The 21,127-nt window shown below is 37.9% G+C and overlaps 2 protein-coding genes across 2 annotated transcripts; both read left to right on the forward strand.

The window, feature by feature from the left end:
• Window positions 1-1,167: 1,167 nt before the first annotated feature.
• On the forward strand, window positions 1,168-5,264 carry LOC108441368 (chymotrypsin-like protease CTRL-1). The gene is made up of 7 exons (XM_017720857.2): window positions 1,168-1,300; window positions 1,419-1,522; window positions 2,502-2,581; window positions 2,671-2,752; window positions 2,967-3,147; window positions 3,729-3,859; window positions 4,900-5,264. Exons 1-7 carry the CDS (start codon window positions 1,255-1,257, stop codon window positions 5,062-5,064), a joined length of 789 nt encoding a protein of 262 aa, XP_017576346.1. The 5' UTR covers window positions 1,168-1,254; the 3' UTR covers window positions 5,065-5,264.
• A 4,813-nt stretch (window positions 5,265-10,077) lies between these two features.
• Window positions 10,078-14,539, forward strand: LOC108441347 (chemokine-like receptor 1). The gene is made up of 2 exons (XM_017720828.2): window positions 10,078-10,176; window positions 12,044-14,539. Exons 1-2 carry the CDS (start codon window positions 10,173-10,175, stop codon window positions 13,117-13,119), a joined length of 1,080 nt encoding a protein of 359 aa, XP_017576317.1. The 5' UTR covers window positions 10,078-10,172; the 3' UTR covers window positions 13,120-14,539.
• Window positions 14,540-21,127: the final 6,588 nt, after the last annotated feature.

Below are 21,127 nucleotides of genomic sequence, written 5' to 3' on the forward strand. Positions count from 1 at the left end.
GCTTTTTTAGTATTTAATGTGTCCACTCTATTCAAGATACTTATTTGTAGTTTTTTAAAAGAATATGCAGGCATAGTTTTCCATGCTTCTTGTAAACACCGCCAGCAGCTTTTTTGTTTGATGAATATGTCTTGATCTTTTCAACTATGTGCATGATACCTCTAAGTGTTTTTAGAAATCCCCAAAGTTTACATTTACATTTACAGCATTCAGCAGACTGTCTTATCCAGAGCGACTTATAAGAAGTGCTTTGTCTATCTAGAGAAAGCATCTTTGCTAGTTACCAGTAGGTTAGAGAAGAGACAGTCCTGAGCTCAGATACTGCTAGAAACAAAAGGTGCAATACAATACAATACAGTAAACTACAATACACAGTGCAATACAATAAAATATAATATATAAGTGCAGCACAACATACTGTAAACAATATTTAATTCAATGCTCATTTAAGTGCTGTGTGCAAAGTTGTGACTGATGGTTGTAGAATCGTTTGGTTGTTTCAGTGGGGTATATACTGCCTGCTGTTTGGGCTGGAAACTGAATAAAGTCTCTGACTTTGATACTTGACATCTCTGGGAAACATTACTGGCAATATAAATGTAATAAAAACATAAAATATGTTTTTTGGCCCTGCTAGTACTGACACTGTGTAAAGACAAAAAATGTTTTGAGATAGAATTTTGGTGGCACCCTCTTCAAAAACCAGTTTTTCATGTGCATGATTGCGGGGGACGGGTGGTCTGTATGACAGAATGAATGTACACATTCTATAGTTCCACATATTAAAGACTAAAATTATGTAACGACAATGTTTTATTAGGCATACAGTGGGCAACCACAACGAACATCTATGAGTAATTAGTCAAATAAAATATCAGTCATGTCCTTTCATCATATTCGATGGTTTAACATGGTTATGGTTAGTATGGTGTTGGTTAAATGGTTATGAATTTATTATAAATTACATGTATAACTCATAAGTACATGCCAACACACACAATTTCAAAACTGTTGAGAAAGAAAAAACATTCCAAGGCCATGTTTTTGGACAAAAGCAGACTGGTGGTGTTGACTTACAGTACATGCTGTATGGTTTCCCATAAAATACATGTCAGATATGGTTGTTACAGAGTTGTGAGATTCCTCCAGGTGCTCTGGAGCACCTTGATGTTTTCCCAGCTATATCAGATTCTAGGGGTACTATAAAGCAGTGCCTGGTCCTTGGGAGTACTGACGAAGGCACTCATTGGCACAATGCTTTGGATCATTAGTTGTCTTGCTTTGGTGGCGTCCACACTGGGTAAGTGTTTCTCAGGCTAATCAGCAAATGTGGTCCAGTGCTCTCAATTTAACTTCATTTTTAAGCCTAAATTGCAAATTGTGTTTCTCTGAAATCTTTATTGTTTTTTTTCTCACAGGCTGTGGAGTACCTGCCATTAAGCCTCAAATTAGTGGCTACAACAAGATTGTAAATGGACAGAACGCAGTGTCTGGGTCCTGGCCCTGGCAGGTGTCTCTTCAGGTAACAAAAACTATTTCAAGGAGCTGGAGCACATTTAGAAGCTGACGTGTGTGTTTGTGTAGGTGTGTGTGTGTAGACAGTTGTAGAGTTCTAGAAAATGTTGAGCCAATTCCACAATACTGGTGCCAAATGGACATGCTAATTAGTTTTTTTCCTGTTAAGAATTCACACTTTTTTGTCCTCCACAGTTTCAGTTATGTAGTTCTCAAATATAAAAAAGCAGAATTTCTCACCTTTAACCAGTAATCACATTAATATTTTTTCACAAATGATGATGACAGTTATATCTCAGTCAAGCTGAACTTGTGACAGGGTGGAATAATTGGGGCTAAACTGGCTGACACTCTGCTTGTTAACAAGCTTTAACCTTCTAATGCATTTTGCAACAGTTAATTACGTGACCTTTATGTGATTGATATACACTGCAAAAATATCTGTTTACTCTGTTTCATGGGGCAGGGTGGAATGATATGCTTGATGGACCCTGTCACACGTGGAGAAATAACCAAATAATCAATGTTAAACAAAGGCAAAACCTTTTTATGTGAGGTTTAAGGTTTTAACATGACCGTACTTTAAATTTTCCTTATATTTCATATTTACATGTGAAAAGGGAGATCCATTTGAGCATGGCAAATGATTGACCTTAATACATAATAATACATAATAATATTTTTATATTTTTTATTTATCATTTTAATTCCTAAAATTCCTTAAAAAATATAATAATAATAATAAATAATAAAAAATCTATATTATGAATGAACTTTGAATTCATATACATATATATATATATATAAGCTTGAAAAACACTTGCTTACAAATTGCAATTGAATGTTGTGGATTCAAATGGCACTCTTGTCATGGAGTAACCTATTTAATATTGGTGGTTTGCCATTAATAAATCTGTTTTATTCCATTTCAAAATACATTTAAAGTTGATTATCTTTGACCGTTATGTAATTTATCATCATAACAGGACACAACTGGCTTCCATTTCTGTGGTGGATCTCTCTTGAACCAGTATTGGGTCCTTACTGCTGCCCACTGCCGCGTCACGTGAGCTACTTTAAATTTTAAACTCTGCTGTAATCCTGAATTGTGAAATGTGTTTTATTTTATATCCTTATTTCCCTTCCATTACTTAGACCTGGGCGCCACCGTGTTATCCTTGGAGAGCATGATCGTGGAACCAATGCTGAGCCTCTTCAGGTTCTCAACATTGCCAAGGTATTTAATGTGTTGGTGACACTGTCTTGAGTGAGGTGCATGAGAATATTTACATTCACAGTGCAACACTTAAGTTGGCATTGCTGATAACACCTCTTCTATGTTGTATTGTAGCCATTTGGTTAGCACATTTCATTTAAAAATCTGTCCCAAATTACCAACTTCATTTATTTCCCATGGTGAGTTCCCTAAACAGTCCGTATCACATTTCCAGGCCATCACCAACCCCTATTACAACAGCCAAACCTTTAACAATGATATCACCCTGCTGAAGCTGTCCTCTCCAGCTCAGATGACCAACCGCGTGTCTCCTGTGTGCGTGGCCACTTCCAGCACCAATGTACCTGCTGGCACTCGTTGTGTCACCACTGGCTGGGGCAAGACTGGAACCACCTGTGAGTGTACTCATCATCTACTTTATAAAAGAATTGGACACTCTTACATAATGCAATGCATCTTAAATTGCACCCTTTAGGCCTATATGTTCTTCTAGAAACTCGCAAGGGAGCTCACTCAAAAGAAAAGGGTTCCAAGATAGGAAATGTGTGGAGCTTGATGTAGCTGGAGGTTCCTGCAAGAGCTTGTTGATGAAAAAGGGCTCCTCCAGTAGTTTCATTTTATGGGACGTTTTTTTGAGACACCTAAAATGTATTTTCAAGTTCTCTGAGTACCCCAATGCAAATCCAATGCAGCTTTAGTTTTACTTGTTAATTAGGACTTTGCCAGTTTTACATGGTTCTTAACTATACATCAGCTTTGCTGTGAATGTTGGAGCCAATATTCAGCAAAATTCTAGTATAAAATTGTTGAAGCTGAGCACTGTACCTTTAAAATGTCAAGCTGTTTCTTTTTATTAATAATGGTCAATTTCTTGGATTGGATGTTCATGCCACTGTTCCTTAAATCTGAATTGAAATATGCATCTGTCAATGTTCAGAGCTCTAACGGTCTCTTTCTCTTACCCTCTGTCTGTCAGCAACCCCCCGTATTCTGCAGCAGACTGCCCTCCCCATTCTGAGCCAGGCTCAGTGCAGGCAGTACTGGGGGCAGAACAGGATCACGGATGCTATGATCTGTGCGGGAGCATCTGGAGTTTCTTCTTGCCAGGTTAGCATGTCTGGCAAGATGCACAGCAACATACAAATGCAGTCAACGGATGTATCGGTCCCGCTTTTTCTCCTCTGACACCAGTTCCGATATCTGAACCCAGGATACTGGCCGATACTGAGAAGTGAACCAATGATTCCTTCCAGTCGAGTATTAAATCAGAGCACCTTATTTCACTCAATTGAAAAGCATGATTTATGAAAATATTATATTATTTCAAATGAATATAAATTAATTCTATAAATATATGTTTAGAATTTTTGGCAAGTAAGGATTTTTAGAGTGAGGCTTATTGGACAGGTATTTTATATTCAATTCTGTCTAACTGATCACTGTAGGCAACTATCACTTTATTGTCTGTAAATCATGCAAAAATCAGATTGGTTAATTTTTTTAGAATACATTAAATTAAAAAAATGCAAAATCCAAAATAGGTATTTGCTGACAACGCTGGTGCAAATTCAGATTAGAAAGTCTTTCTAAAAGGCTTTCATTGTGTTACATTAAGTTTTGTGAAAAGGGCTTTTATTTTGACAAATGCAAAGCAAACTTGTTGCCTGTAATGTGATCATTCATAATTGTTACCCGTTTGTGGTTCAATATTCAGGTCCATTAATAAGAACACAGAGTTAGAATTTAATGCGTATTGTGTTTTGGAATGTCACTCTTCCACTTTAGAGTGACCATGTCCAAGAAACAGTATAGACAGTAGCCGATACCCAATCTGTTAAATAGAAGTCAGTTTTGGTCCTGATATACATCCAGTGTATCAGAGCGATCCATCACCAAAGCATACAGATAAACTGGAAAATGTATCCAGTCTTTCATAACTTACTAGTAATTACTGTAAATCACTGGACATGTGACAAAGGCATCCATATAAATACATAAGAATACTAAAAATAGAAAACATTATAAAACACATGCTGTGCTGTGTTCACATCACACTAACAAAGTAGCATCATAGCTGTTGTGCACTTAAGGCAATATGACATTTTTATTGACACATCTTGATATGTTTATGTGGTGTTTACCTGCAGGGTGACTCTGGTGGCCCTCTGGTCTGTCAGGACAATGGTGGTGTCTGGAATCAGGTGGGCATTGTGTCCTGGGGTACCAGCAACTGCAATGTCCGCACCCCTGCTGTCTACGCTCGCGTCTCTTACCTGCGTAGCTGGATCGATCAGACCATCGCCTACAACTAGACTATCAGCAACAGTACGGGTGACCAGGAGCACTTCAGCCACCACCAAGCAGCACCTCCACACTTTCAATGACTTGCTTTCCTGTACTCGAACATACAGGATTAAGGCAAGAGCTGAAGTCATATTACCTCCATTTTCCAGGAGGTCAAACATTGGAAACTTGCAAAAGCAAATTCACAATAAACTAATAATAAAACTCAGAGTTTGTGTTGTGATTTAAACACCAAGACTGGCTTCCAATGCAGGTAAATTGAAATCTCTTTAATTCTAAAATACACCTGGTATCTTTTCACAGTCTATGGATTCAGAACATATAGAAACATGCATCAAAGACATTCTGTTGGAACGTCAAATACAAATGCAAGTGGGAGACCTTTTGTATACATCCACAAATGTGTCGATCATGAGCTACACTGGCTACATCAGTATATGAGAATATGATCTGTGATATTTGTGCTTTTGTAAGCAGTGAGTTGTATGCATCATTTCTTATACAATACCTGATAAAACTGACAGTTAACAGGTACACCTGTCTCCTGAGAACTCCTGTCCATTCTAGTCCACTCCTCCTCTAACTTTGTGCTTCATTTTCAAGTAGAACACAACACTGACACTCTCGCATTCCAGGGTGACAACTGAAGGGTGTCTGAATGTGTGGAACACTGGGACATTCTGACCGACCAGCAAAAACACCAGATCCCCGTCCCAATTCCCATTGCTAAAAAGCAGACGACATCCTGAAACAGGCGCATACAAAATCTCACTGAAATGTGCACCCAGCTAGTAGGCTAAAATGAAAGGGACACGTAAGAGACTAGTGTAATCCTTACCTGTTAGGATTGACAGTGACAGCTTATATTACAGATAAATGTAATATACATAAATAAGGACGCTTCATTCACTGTGGTGCATACTGTAAACACACCCTATGCACCTGACTGGCTTACACTGTTCATGTGTGACTGCAGATTCATCCATTTATTGAAAATAACTATTCAGGCAGTTTCTAAAATTGACAGCTGCTGTAACTAAATAAATAACAAGCAAATAAAAATAAATGACATGCATGAATCCAACCAATAAAATAACACTACAAATATGTAAATAACAACAACATTTATTGTTCATAATAATAATAATACAAAGAACAAGAAGAATTATAATGTAGATCCTAGCACTGATTCTCAAGTCCAATAATGAGCCAGTAAGAGACCCTTCAGCAATGTATAGATCAATGATGCAGCAATAATTATTATAATATAATAATAAACTGCAGTTGATGAGAGGAAGCCATGTAAAAAAAAAACAAAAAAAAACTGTTTTTGTACTGTTTTTTTCTAGCATAACAGTACAACACATTTTTGTGTTTTTTATAACTCTATTTTTGTGTGGTCATGTTCTCTCATGCAGTAGAAAAAGTACTCAAGAAGTAAAAGTTCACACACACACACACACACACACACACACGTATATATATATATATATATATATATATATATATATATATACGTGTGTGTTTAATTTAACCATTAATTTAACCATTTTCAAGCCTCTCCTCAAGGAAGCCCAGTATTACAGTATTATATGTAGTTAAACAGCAACTCCAGGTTTGTCCAGTCAGTGCTTCAGTAAATTGTGTTCATGATGTAATTGATGATATTAACAAGACTCTGTGGTGGCTGTGAAGGTGTCAAGGAAAAATATGAACCCAAGAAATTCTTGTTACTTTTTATTGATTTTATGTTTATTTGAATTATGAATATGACTTTATTCTAATGTATATTGTGATAAACTCACTGCTGAGGTCAATTGTTTAAATATTTTCTTAGACACCTAAAACTTTCGAACAGTACTGTATAGCTGTTTGCATATGTTTGTTTGTGGAGATTTTAGTGGGCTTTCAATAATGTATCTGTCCTATACCAGTAATTGCACTGATGCTCACACCTAACTGCATGCTAGACATGGCAGAACTGGTAAGCGCTGGAATTATAGAGCTATAATAAACTGGGGTTATTATAAAGCTTTAGCACATTTCATCCTGGGACAAGTTCTGCTAAGGCAAATGAGCACATGAACTTTCCAGAAAGCCCAAAATTATACTGTCAAACTGTACCCCTGACTACAGATATGGCATAACAGTAGAATACCTTGTAATACAATGACATGAGCAAGAGAAAAGTATACTGGACAAAATGTATAGGTTTGGAAACCTTTTTGTTCACAGGGTTTAATAACAGCCATTTCCAAGTAGATGTCAGAACTTTCTAATATTCTGCAATGCTGTGTGTCAGTTAACTTACAAATCTGACATCACAAGAGTTCAGCGACTAAAGACACAAAAGGTGAGGTGAAGCATCTGCACTACCAATTAGACCTGTCAAAAAATAACCCAGAATATATATGTCTGTTGTTAGGTATGTGGCTACATTAGCTAAAAAAGTATTTCTTCGTTATTGTTAATTGATTGTATACAATATTGTATACAGTAATTTATTGGTGCCATTTTCTATTCAATAATTAATGCTCATATTTAATTATTAATATTTGGATATATTTAGTATTTGCATATTACAGAATATTTCTAATTATATTATAACTGCATTACTATATTTATAATTTGTACTTCATTTACTCTGCATTCAGTTTAATGCTTAGAATTTCTAGAATGAATAGCCAAAAGGAACTGACGCTGAGCAATGACGTTCCGGAGCTCGCGTATTTATGGTATGTAAAAGCTGCTGTGTGTTTGTTATGTGAGAGATCTTCAGTAAAGACGGGGCGAACACACTGTTTTCTACCGTCGTTCAAACTTTAACACGAGTAGACTCGTTCTTTCCGTCTGACTGAGTGGTTATTTGCTTAAATGAAAAGAAAGAAACGGTTAAGACTTTAAGAACAGACATTTAGCCACTACAGTAATATCATAGGTGAAGTAATAAAGCTCAAAATAATGAATGAGTGAGATCATAGGAAGAGAGCTTCTTTGCATTTTAAAAGAGAGCAGTTCAGATACTGGAACCTGTCAATAGCAGATTGCCAGTGGGAAATTTTGTGTTTTCTTGATAGCTTAACAGACACTGCAAGTATATGTTTAAAAACCACATGGAGCTTAGACCATTCTCACACCTTCCCTGTATTTTTGTTTGCTGTTTGTTTGGCTAGCCTTGTTTTTTTCTCCCATTATTTTAGTTTTTGGTTTGCGTTTCTGTGTTGTTGCTGTGTTTTGCTTGGTGTTTGTTTTGTACTGCTTTAATAAGATTCTACTCATGCATACATCCTGACTCCAACACCTCCCTTCACGACAACAGAGTAGATCATTATCATGGATGGTGCAAGTTTGTTCAAGACTCAAAACTGGATCATTGAGGAGAAAGAGACCCGGATCGAGCAGGGCTACAAAATGATCTGCCAGCATCAACCTCTACTTTCCATCTGCACACACTGACCAAGAGGCTGCTTCTCAATCATTGCAACCAATAAACCTACTCACCCCAGGGGGGCAGAGAGTTTTGGAGGGCACCATGGTGCTCAGGCTCAGCCTTAGTACCAGGATAGTACCAGGAAGGCCGTCAGATGCAGTTAAAGGGCTCATTACTGTGGCTGTTCTTACCTCTTCTGCCCAGGTTCTTCAGCCAGCAGCGTGGCAGGAGTGCGAGGGCTTCAGCCTCTTTGAATATGAAGTTTCCCTGTTGGCCGATATCTCAGGCCTTGTTTGAGGCTGGGAATCCTGCTTTATTTGTAGCTGAGTTGGCTGGGGCAGATTAGAACAGTGAGGAGGGCACTAAACACAAAGTCAGGCACAAATCATTTTCAAACAAATATTGAATAAAATCAAGATATTCAGTAATGCATCTAATATTGAGGCAGATTTTGCCAGAATACCTGTTTTTTTTCCAGCTTGCGAAAATATGTAACAGGCCAACATATTACCACATCTGTGCTGGAAGTGACCAAGATCATTTTCAGGACAAGTGTGACGTAGTTTAATGCAGGCCATGTCTGACATACATACACATTGGTTGTGCCTGTGGTCAGTGGGCCAGCAGTACCATATTTGCTAGACGGCTCCCACATCCGGTGTTAATTTTGTGTTTTTCATTTCTACGAAATTGTACTTGTTTTACAAAAATGTACCTCCTGACGTCAGCACCTGACTCAGTGACAGGGGCATAAAAGTAAACCTTTGAATAAATACAGTGAGTAATATCCTTGATTTGAATTTGGAAAGTCCCCCCTACCCCCTGCGGCTGATCAAAAGGACAGCTCAACATTCCTGAGAACTGTCAGAACAACTGGCTGGGGCTGAAGTCACTTTAATGTCTGTTGAAATCTGTTTGGCCTGCCAGGTTTTGCAAAACCCCCTTACACAGGTACAAGAGCAAAAAACAAGAAAACTTAGAGATCAGACCAGTGTCGCTGAGACACAGTTACAGTGACCCTTATTTAAGAAAGGTGCCGAACTTTGTATGATACTTCTACCTCCTTTAAGATATATGCATACCAAATTTTCTGAGGAAATTTCAAAAGTATTTGTGAATTAAAGCATCTGCTGAAATCGATATGGTTGTATTGTTTACAAATCAGATTTTAAATCATTCAAATCTGTCCTGCTGTATTACTAAAAATGCAGTGCCATAGCACCATCAGCAGGTCGATCCTGATAAGTTCATTTGCATTATGAGTAGAAAAAAGAAGTTTTGCATCTTCGTATGGTTTGCATATTTCACATTTTTGCAGAAAACTAAAATAAAAGGGAAGCAAAATCCAAAGGAAAAAATGGTGCTTGGATCCATTATAAACAAATAACTCACACATTCAGTGTAATCCCACAATCATCCTACAGCATCCTACAGCAATTTTGAAATCAATTTCAAAATATTATCTCTCAGAGACAGTAACAACTGTCTAGTGACTCAGACCATTTTTCTTCCCCCTCCTCTCTGCTATACTGACTCCACCCCCCTTTCTTCTCTGTTGATCATGCTTCAGTCACTCGCTCATGCTGTCAGAACAGAGCTCCAATCTCCAGCTCCTGTCAGCAAAAGAAGAATGCAACAATATTTTGCGGACTATTACAGTACTGAGTGACGAAAAACGAACACAAGATGAGTAAGTGTGTTTCCTTTCGTTTTTTTGTATGCTGCTCTAGTATCTTTCATGCCATTAGTATTTTATACTAGAACCAATTTAAATGTAACCAATTTAAATAGAACAAAAAGTTATCTATTTTATAAGTTAAAAAAACAATGTATCTTCTGTGAATGTATCATCAATCATCATCATTTTGACTATATGTACAGATGCCAATTTTTAGCCATTTAATAATGTTTGCTTGTAATTTTATTCTATGTTAATTGCTTTCTGGAAGCACAGCTTTTAGGGAAACCAGAAAACAAGTCAACACATTCAATTTCATAGTTGATTAAAACTTATTTCCCATAAGGCACATTTTCTTAATGCTTGATTTTCTTGATTTTTTTTTTATTTACTGATTTAATTCAATTTAAGCTGTTTATCATTCTGAGAACAGTTTCATTGTACTTCACTGCTATCTTGATATCATTGCCATTGCATCCAAAATTTTTTTTTGGTTCATTTTTTAAGTTAAAAGAAGAGAACACAACTTCTGCTACAAGATGTTTAAAAACATATTGCCAATGCACAGTTACTTTCAATTTCACAGTTTATTTAAATGAAATAAGAAACAAAAAAAAGTTTGCAAAAGTTTGAACATCATACTACACCAGTGCTCTGTAAGACCATCTTTGACAGATGTCACCGCTTGTAATCACCCCTTGCGGCCAGCGCGGCGTTGTTCTGGTCTTGTTTGAGGAATTTTTACCCACTCTTTCTTGCAGAGCATTTCTAGTTTTGTAATGTTCCTGGGCAGCAAATGTAACATCTACCCACAGACGCTCAAGTCTGTGAGGACCCTTCCAAAAGCTTCAGCTTAACATTCTTGAAGTTTTTGTGGTATGCTTTGAATAGTTGTCCTGTTGTAGAAATCAGGCTCTCAGTTTCCTGACTGATTGTGTCACATTTGCCTCTAGAATTTGCTGATAATTAGCGGAATTCATTTCTCTATCTACTCGTGCTAAGTTTCCTGTGTCACTTGTTGCCAACTCCAAAGCAACACAGAGCGACCTGCATGCCTCATAGTTTGTTCTTTTTTTCTCTAAATATAACTTTGGGGCTTGTGCTCAAAGAGTTTTAATTTCATCAGTTCACAGAGGCAAAATGCTTCTGGCTTGTCTAGAAGTTGCTTTGCATCTTTCTGATGTTGTTCATTGCGTTGAGATGGCAGGTAAAGTTTCCTTCTAAGGACTCAGTATAGATCACCTTCATAAAAGATAAATAAAAATAAAACAGATCACTGCACAGTGTTATTGTTTTCCCTTTCTGCCTGCCATAAGAACAGTTCTATCTGAGAGTTTTCTTGGTCTTTCAGTTCTTTTTTTGACCTCCACAGTTCCCCATAACTTCCATTTTCTAATGACACTTTGGACGGTGAAAATTGGGAGCTGGAAGGGCATATATTTCAGTATATAGTCTTGCTCTGCTTTATAGGTGTCTATTAGCTTCATTTTCAGATCCATAGCTTAGAGTAGCTCATGATTATAAAGTGTTAGCACAAGTTTTGAAGGATCAGAGAAATGTATTACACTCTGGATCTGTCATCAACTGACAATTTCTAATGACTATTCCTGGCCTGCCTAACCAGCACTAAAAAGGCAATTAAGGCCTTGAAGTCAATTAAGTTCCAAGAGATCACAGCTAGAAAAGTGTTTTTCACATTTTCTTTATTTCAAGTAATCAAATATAAAGTAACTGTGGATTAGCAATAGGAGAAAAAAACATTCTTTTAAAAAATAGTTTGCTGTGTTTACTTCCTTTCACTTGAAAAACATGTCATTTGGGTGTTCAAACTTAAGCATGCAAATGTAGCTATACCATAATTTTCTGTCTGCTGTTGCAGCTGACCTGAGGAATGTAACAGCTGTCACATCAAACATCAGCAACAGCAAAGAAGTACAGCAAATCGAAGGCCTGACATATACCCAGATCTTCACTCTGGTCTCATACATAGCAATATTTATGCTTGGTACAGTTGGCAATGGACTGGTCATGTATGTGACAGGCTACAAGATGAAGACAACAGTCAATTCCATCTGGTTTCTCAACTTGGCCGTGGCAGACTTCCTCTTCACGTTTTTCCTGATACTGAGCATCGCATCTGTAGCTCGAAAATTTGACTGGCCTTTCGGTCTCGAAATGTGCAAGTTCAATACCTTTGTGTCTGTGCTCAACATGTTTGCTAGCATCTTTCTGCTGACAGCCATCAGCCTGGACCGCTGTCTGTCCACATGGGTGATCGTCTGGGCCCAGAACAAACGTACTCCACTCAAAGCTAGGATTGCATGTTTGTTCATATGGGTGGGAGCCATAGCCTGCAGCATCCCCTTTGCCTCTTATCGTACATTGATGCCACATGGAACGATTTCATTCTGTATCTCTAGCGCTGATACGCAAGTGAAGATGAATCTGGCTGTCTTCAGATTTGTGATAGGCTTCGCCGTTCCCATAATCATTATCATCTGTTCATACATAGCAATTGGAGTGAGAGCTCGACGTCTCCAAAAATACAAGAAACTTCGCCCCTTCCGAGTCATCCTGACTGTGATACTAGCTTTTTTCTTATGCTGGCTTCCCTTCCATATCTACTCTTTCTGTTCTGTTCGCAGTCGTGCAGAAAATTGGAGTATAGACGCTCAAATTGTCATTCAAACCTCTGGGCCCTTCATCGTGAGCCTGGCGTATCTGAACAGCTGTCTGAACCCCATCCTGTATGTGTTCATGTGTGAGGAGTTCAAGACGAAGCTCAAGCAGTCCTTGCTGCTGGTGCTGGAGAATGCTTTTACGGAGGAGCAACTGGGCTTCCTCACCCCTCGCCATTCCATCAGCTCTCGCCACTCTGAGTCCCACATCCAGATGAAAAAAAATGACACAACTATCTCCCTCGTCAGCCGCTTGGACAGGACTTCAGACGACTGAAAAAGTCACAGTTCTGTTACATGAGTCTGCATAAGACCTTTTTCTTCAAGGTGTACTGAAAGCAGTCCCCCGAGGACACGCAGAACAAAAGCATTGCTGAGCAGTATCGAGGTGCCCCCCACCAGTTGTGTGGTTTTGCAAGCTGTTTCTGTATTTTAACTACTGATGTTTTCTGTGTTTTCACACATTCATTTCTATTAGATGTTCACCAAACCAAAAATACATGAATGACACCTACATTGGTGTCTTTCACTTCTTTTTTATGTGTTGTTTTCCTTTTTTATATTCTTAAAATAGCCTTTCTATCGTGACCTGTTTTCCTTTTTGCCTCTCAAACTGTAGACATGCTCAGGTATTAAAGGAAGACTTTGACAAACAAAAAACACATTTACCACTCCCATTAGATGGAAGATAGTTGATCACCCAAGACATGTTTGGTGTCCAAACCTTGGTCTGGTTTAGCACTGCAGTTTCAGGGCTAACATTGCTGACAGCCACTAAAAGGTAGTAGCCATCCACATCTTTTTCTCCTAAATAAAAGTTTTCTCCGCCCATTAGAGCCAAATCCAGGTCATCAAGGCCACACAGGTCGGTTGATGTGGTTTCTCTTAATCTACAAAAAGAACAAAACTTCACCACATAGGAGAAAGCCTTGCTGAAATATACAGTACAGTCCAGCTGGCATTTAATGCTGGTCAGTGCTGGTTTGTGCTGGTCAGGCATCCAAAAGACAACATTTACTGGTTTTGCCGATGAACAGCCATGTTGGTCTATGCAAGGTGCTACAGGTTAGACAACAGGACTACAGAGCATGTTTCTGTTGTTCTTCTTATAAATAACTGTTCAATTTATATGTGACGTATGTATTTATAAATAAAAACAACAGAAATTGTGAGTTTAATCTGGTCTCCACATGTCTGCATGATGTAAATTCAGCTATTGTCTAAATCGGTGCAGCTATGCAGTCAAGATTTGTTCATTTTTATAGATGAAAGCACACCAGCAAGTCTGTGCAACCTTAATGAAGACTTGGATGTGGTTTGAGTGGGTTTTAGAGATGTGTTTGCAAAAAAAGATGTGGGTGTTCCGTTGACTTCTAGTGTTTGTTAACAGCATTAGCCTCAAAGCTTCAGTACTAAACTAATGAGCTGCAAATCTGACACTGTACCAAACATGTCTTGGATGGTTGATGCATCTGGAGCAGGAGAAAATTGTGTACATTAGATTTTTTTTTTCATTCAGTCTTTTCAAAACGTATTATTCAGTAGAGAAATGTTTTGAACACTGTAATGAAACTGGTGTGTTCATTATGAGTCAGTGAGTGAGGAATTTGTGTGTTTGACCATTTACAGACCTTTCAATGTTATTTAGAGTGCTGTGAATATTTTGTGATGATTGCTTAATAAACAGTATTTTCTTATCTCCTTGTTGCTTCTCTGTGTATTTTCCACTAAGAAGACCAATGTTTCAAGACACAATGTATGCTATGATGAGGTCTGAAGTTTTCTGCGTATTTAACAGTCCTATTTTAGTTCTACTGGTGTTAATTTCACAGACACATCTCTTAGGAAGTAGAAACTTAAAGAAGACATTTATAACTATCATGCTTTTTGCTTATTTATTGCAGTCCTAAAATTCATGGTTTTTTTGTGTGAATTCTATGACTAAATATATGTAGCTCTCAAGCTACATAGGAGATAGACTGCATTAGTCTATGATACTGTTTCAGAAGTTCAAAGAAATGAACATTTAGTGATAAATTGAAAGTGGTGTGAAATTGTTTTCATTGGCACTCTTCATTGGATAACCAATGTAAAGCGATGCTCTAAATAGTGAGCAATACTGAGCATTTATACAAATGAGTTTATGATTTATGATTATGAAAGTCAGTCACTAAATTTGGACCAGCGCAGGAAAGCTTCAGTCATGACCACGGTTGAGGGCTCACTGGCACGCTGTTCCCTCTCCGACAAAAAGGAAGTGACTAGAACGGGACAGTAGAAAGGGACTTAAAATAAATAAGACATGAAGCTTGGTTAAACAATTTGTCCTTGCACTGTCAGTAGCAGGACTGGGACTATGACTTCATGCAAAACAATATTACATTAAGATGTCTTTTTTCTAATAATTATAATGGTTGTGACTCAAACAGGATGTAACACCAGTTTTGTGGTTTACCAAACCATTCAGAAATGATTTCCAATGAGCATGCACTTGACCTACTCTATAGCAGCTAAAATAACTATAAGCTATGACTATTGTATTCATTTAAAATGTTTTATTCAGCAGCCAGTCTGAATATTAATGTAATGTAATCCTTTACTGTACATTCTGAGTGCAGGAATCTAGCCAACATTAGAAAGTAGTGTTCGCTGCATGTGTCACAAAGCCTAAGTCAGAATTGCTGCTGATGTGTGAATTCAACTTCCACTTTTTACATACTTGGCCTCATCCCACATCTCACATGCCACATGAGGAACGCACTCTTTCTACAGTTCTACTACAAGGCAGGCAGGACAGAAGTATCCAAAAGCAGAAGCAATATACCTGCAACACTTTTTAACTGCAGTGTCTGCTGTTAATAATATAAGTCTTGGATGTTGGGAGTGAACGTCTGAGCATGCATGAACGATTTTCCTCATTGTGTCAGGGCGTACATGCTGCTCCCAACAAAAGCAAGACACAGGCACATCTGTTTCTGAGCTTTGCTTACAAAAATGTCTATGAATTGTTTGTCTACAACATCACTCTCTGGTGCCTCCCATAGCAGGATGTTTCCTCTTATGTAACTTGCCTCTCCTTGGTTTCTCCCTTTTAACCCAGTTATGTCCATAGACTAAAAAAATATGATAATAAAATTAGACTCTGTAGCCAAACTGTGCAACCAGTTTCAATTTTGTTTTCAGATTTGTGCTCAGTGGAGCTTTAAGAACTGCTGTATTAAAGGAAATGTTAAAGTTCTAGTATGGACACAATTGGATTAAATAATCTAAAGGAGTTTTTTTTCTTGCCACTGGCAGCCTTTGATCATTATATGTACTGTATCTTTTTTGCAAACCCTTAATTCATTTGGTCATTCAGTTCATGTTCATTTAAATTAAATGTTAATCAATAATAATCCTTGGCTACTAATTTGGGCTGTAGAGTGCTGTGTAAAAGTGTTTGATATGATTTCTTCTATTTTTTGCATGTTTGTCATATTAAATTTAATGTAAGACAAATGCAAGCTGAGTAAACACAAATGCAGTTTTTAAAACTATAATTTCAGAGGAAAAAAGTTGTCCAACTGACCTCTGTGCTCAAACAATCAGTTAAACAAATTCACTTGATAGTTGGGATCAATTAAAGTAGATTAAGTAACTTCGTTACTGTACTTAAGCAAATTTTTTTAGGTATCTGTTTTATACTCTTACAACATCTCCCAAGAAAAATCTTAGGCTCACAGCAAAAGGACGCTCCAACAGTAAATGTTAAATCCAGGTGTGTGTCTGTAGTAATTTAGGGGTTAAACCAGTGGACCGTCTCAGTAATGCAGCCCCTGTTTACTGACTGCAGTTGACACTTGCACAGTGGGTAGAGATTATATGAAGCTGCAGTTAGTTTCATGTTTCTGTTCCTCCTTAAATGATGTAGCAGTTACGTTCAGATTCCTGGACAGATATTACTTCAGTGCATCGAGTCATTGCAGGTAAAACATAAACAGACAACAAACATCTTTCATGACCGCTGTGGCAATACGCTTTAGCCTGCAATGATGATTAGGTTTAGGTTTTTCAGATTGCTGTATTGTGGCGAGGTTGTGTAGTTATGAACATGCTGCAGTGTTTTGGTTGTGTTTGTGTCCCGGTCTGCAAACAAGCCCCTCTTCAGTCCTGGCCTTACTTAAAGGAATTATTTGATCTGATGTTCATTATTTACTGCTAAAAATAATCAACATTTTTTTTTGTGTAAGTAAACATTCCATCAACATCCATCTCAAATTCTTATAAAGGAAGTTCTTGTATAAACCACTATGTATGCCCAGTTTAATAGATGTAAACCTCTAACCCTCAATAAAAAGATATCCTGTTTATATATATATATATATATATATATATATATATATATTTTTTTTTTTTTTTTTTTTTTTTTTTTTTTAAGAAATACTGTTATGAGCATGTATGTTTGTACTTCTGCTTGAGTAAAAGAGTCACACTAAGTTTTACTAGAGTATTTCATACTAGATTGCTAGTACTACCCATCCTGTTGAATCTAAACATCTTTTAAATAGAACCACTTCAGCAATTAGAAATATGTAATAATGTCTGAACAAGTAGCACACTACACTGTGATCAAAAGAAATTCTGGAAGACAGAAAGTAAGTAATTGAAATATGTCACTCTGGAAAGGTTTACAAATCCAAGTCTAAGGCTCTGGGACTCCATCAAACCATGGTGCCAGCCATTATCTTCAAATTGAGAAGTTTTCTCCATTTGAAGATAATGGCTCACACCGTGGAAAAGTTTCCCAGAAGTGGTCAGCCTATAAAAATTCCTTCAAGAGCACATCAATGATTCATCCAGGATATCACGAAAGTAGATGAACATATAAGACACAGCAGGCCTCGCTTGCCTCAGATAAGGTCAGCCTTCATGATTCACCATTAGAAAGACACTGGAAAAAATGACCTCCATAGGAGAATGGTGAGGTGTAAACCATTGAACATGAACATGAAGGCTCATATTTGCCAAAAAAACCTTGATGACCAACAAGTCTTTTGGAATACAGTTTTGTGGACTGATCATTCAAAAGCAAAAATTTTGGAATACAAAGGACCTGTTACTTCTGGCATAAAACTAACACAGCACTCCACAATAAAAACATGATATCAGCAGACAAACATGGAGATGGTAGTGTGATGGTGTAGGGATGCTTTGCTGCTTCAGGGCCTGGGTAAAATTAATTGATGGAACCTTGTGTTCTACTCTTAACAACAAAATATTGCAAGTGAATGTCTGGTCAACAGTCCATGATCTGAAGCTCAACTGAGTTAGACAAGGATGCAACACAACAGCAAGTACTTCTGAATGGCCTATTGAAATGATGTGGCAGGTCCATAAATGTGCCTTTTTGTGTGCAAAAGCCCTCCATGTGGCTGGATTAAAGCAGCTATGCAAAGAAGAGTGAGTCAAAATTCCTCTAAAGCTATGTGAAATACTGACCTCCAGTTATAGGGAAGTGACTGATGGCAGTTGTTGTTGCTAAAGGTGGCACAACCAGTTCATAATATTTATGGGGCAGTTAGTTTTTCACATGGGTGATATGGGTGTTACAAAACCATTTTCCTTCAATAAATGGAATGATCACTTAATGAATGTGCTTTGTGTTTTCTCGTGTTATATTTTGTATGAGGAACCACTTAACTGTGACAAAGGTGCAAAAATAGTGAAAATGAGATTAAAACAGCAAATATTTTTCATGGCACTGTATTTTGTACATAAACACTAATAATGTACCCAAGTGGTTCATCTGTGTTTGGCAAAAACAGTGTTTTGTTTTACACTCAGAGAATGTATCTTTAGTTAGTGCTGATAGATTAGAGTTCAGGCTAAGATACTGTTAGAAACAAGTCAGAGCTTATACCTAGTTTGACTGTACAAGATTTGTATTGATATTAAATTAAATGCTATGTTAATATGTTTATGTGGTAATTTATCTGCAGGGTGAGTATGATGGCTTTCAGGTCAGTGGTGGTGCCTGGTACCAACACAATTCAACCCTTGCTGCCTTTGCCCCCATATCGTACCCGTGCATCTGGATTGACCAGGCCATTACCTACAGCTAGATCAGTGGTTCATCCACTGCTGGGGACACACTGCCCTGTAACTAATCCCTGATCTCACATACTTGATCCATCTTTGACTGGTGAACCACACATGACTTGCGAAGAGCTTAACAGTTAGCTGACAAACAGATAAGTTGGGACAGGGAATGCGTGAAATGATGCATGATATTAGGACCTCTGGACTGGACGTTACTTGACTACCAGCTACAGTATCATAGCCAACGGTCTAGTGGTGGTGGACCCCCTGTGGTCCTTTTCATGTCACTTATTGTATAAATTTGCAAATTATCAGCTGTCAATTTGTTTAAGAATACACAAATAAATCAATATTCCTTCGATTGTACGATTGTGCAGACAGCCAGGTGAAAAGTTCTGCTGTTCAGCCAAAGGACTAGAAATTATATTAAACAAATTAAACAAAGGAGACATTTATTGGAGATTTATTGAGGAAAACAATCCAATATTACATATCTGTGAGTTGAGTAGCTGCCATGTGATTGACTGGAGACCTGTCCAGGGTGTATCCTGCCTTCCACCCAATGACTGCTGGGGTAGGCTCCAGCTACAGATCACATATTTGTGGAAGTGTATCATGGCATGAGCAATAAAGGTTTCTGAGGACCTCAGAAGAAGAGCTGTTGATGCTCATGAAGCTGGAAAAAGGTTACAAACCCATTTCTAAAGTGTTTGGATCCCACCACAGTCAGACAGATAGATGCAGCAATAAAATGTTTCCGGTAAATATTGATTACTCCGACGCATTGGCTTGGCGGAATTGTAGCCCATTCCTCCATACAAAACAGCTTTAATTCTGTTACGTTCATGGGTTTCCTCCCATGAACTGCTTGCTTCAGATCCTTCCAGAACATTTCTATAGGATAAGGGTCAGGACTTTGACTTGACCATTAACTGTATTCTTTCTTAACCATTCTTGGGTAGAATGACTTGTGTGCTTAGGGTCGTGGTCTTGCTGCATGAACCATGTTCTCGTGAGTTTCAGTTCACTGATAGATGTCCTCACATTTTCCTTTAAAATTTGCTGGTATAATTCAGAGTTCATTGTTCCATCAGTGATTGCAAGTCATGCTTGCCCAGATGCAGCAAAACAGGCCCAAACCATGATACTACCACCGCCGTGTTTCACAGGTGGGAGGGTTCTTATGCTGGAATGCATGGTTTTCCTTTCTCCAAACATGATGCTTCTCATTTGAACCAAAAAGATCTATTTTGGTCTTTAAAAAGATCTATTTTTCCGTCCACAAACCATTGTTCCAATAGCCTTCTGGCTTGTCCATGTGATCTTTATCAAACGGCAGATGAGCAGCAATGTTCTTTTTGGAGAGCAGTGGCTTTCTCCTTGCACCTTGCCATGCACACCACTGTTGTTCAGTGTTCTCTTGACAGTGTACTCATGAACATCAATATTAGTCACTGTGAGACAAGCCTTTACTTACTTACAAGTTACCCTGGGTTCCTTTGTGACCTCGTGGAAAAGTACAGAAGCCTTCATGCCACTGGTGACTCCCCTCCCAGGACACAAAAAACCCACTAACCCACACACCCAGATAAGAAATAACCTTAATAGCACATACTCAAACCAAGGAACAACAAAAAGCATAATTACTCATTTCTTTAGGGGCTACACACATTTCCCATGAGCCTTATTTCTCAAACACCTAAAGCACAGCCAGTGACAGAATGGCACAGTATTTTATGAGAGAGGGTTTTTTTTTATTATGGCCATATTTAGGTTTACTGGCTATGCTGTCTGTGTTCTGACCCCTGCACTGAAAAACTAGAATGACTCCTGGATTTCTCCTAATACATTCTGCCTTGTGTCTGCTTCCATAACACCAGGAGGTGATAAGATACTTACAGGGGTGCTCTAGCAAGATCAATAAAAACAATGTATATATAAGGGAATATAAATGAACAAATTAACACAAAAAAAATTAATACATTTTTAAGAAATGAGTTAAACATTAATTTTATAGGTTTTTAGAGGTTTGTCAGTTGGCCATGAAAATCACCAAAAATCACGTCCCAAAAGCACACCGGATAAAAGCATTGCTTCACAGTGTAGTTTACCCCCACAAAAGCGAGCCTGTTTCCTGTCCCAGCTGAGACAGTGGTTCCAGAATATAGAAGGCACCTGGCAATCACTTCTGCTTTTCTTTGTGAAAA

Source organism: Pygocentrus nattereri, chromosome 17, assembly GCF_015220715.1.
Source record: "Pygocentrus nattereri isolate fPygNat1 chromosome 17, fPygNat1.pri, whole genome shotgun sequence".
Classification (NCBI taxonomy): Eukaryota; Metazoa; Chordata; class Actinopteri; order Characiformes; family Serrasalmidae; genus Pygocentrus; species Pygocentrus nattereri.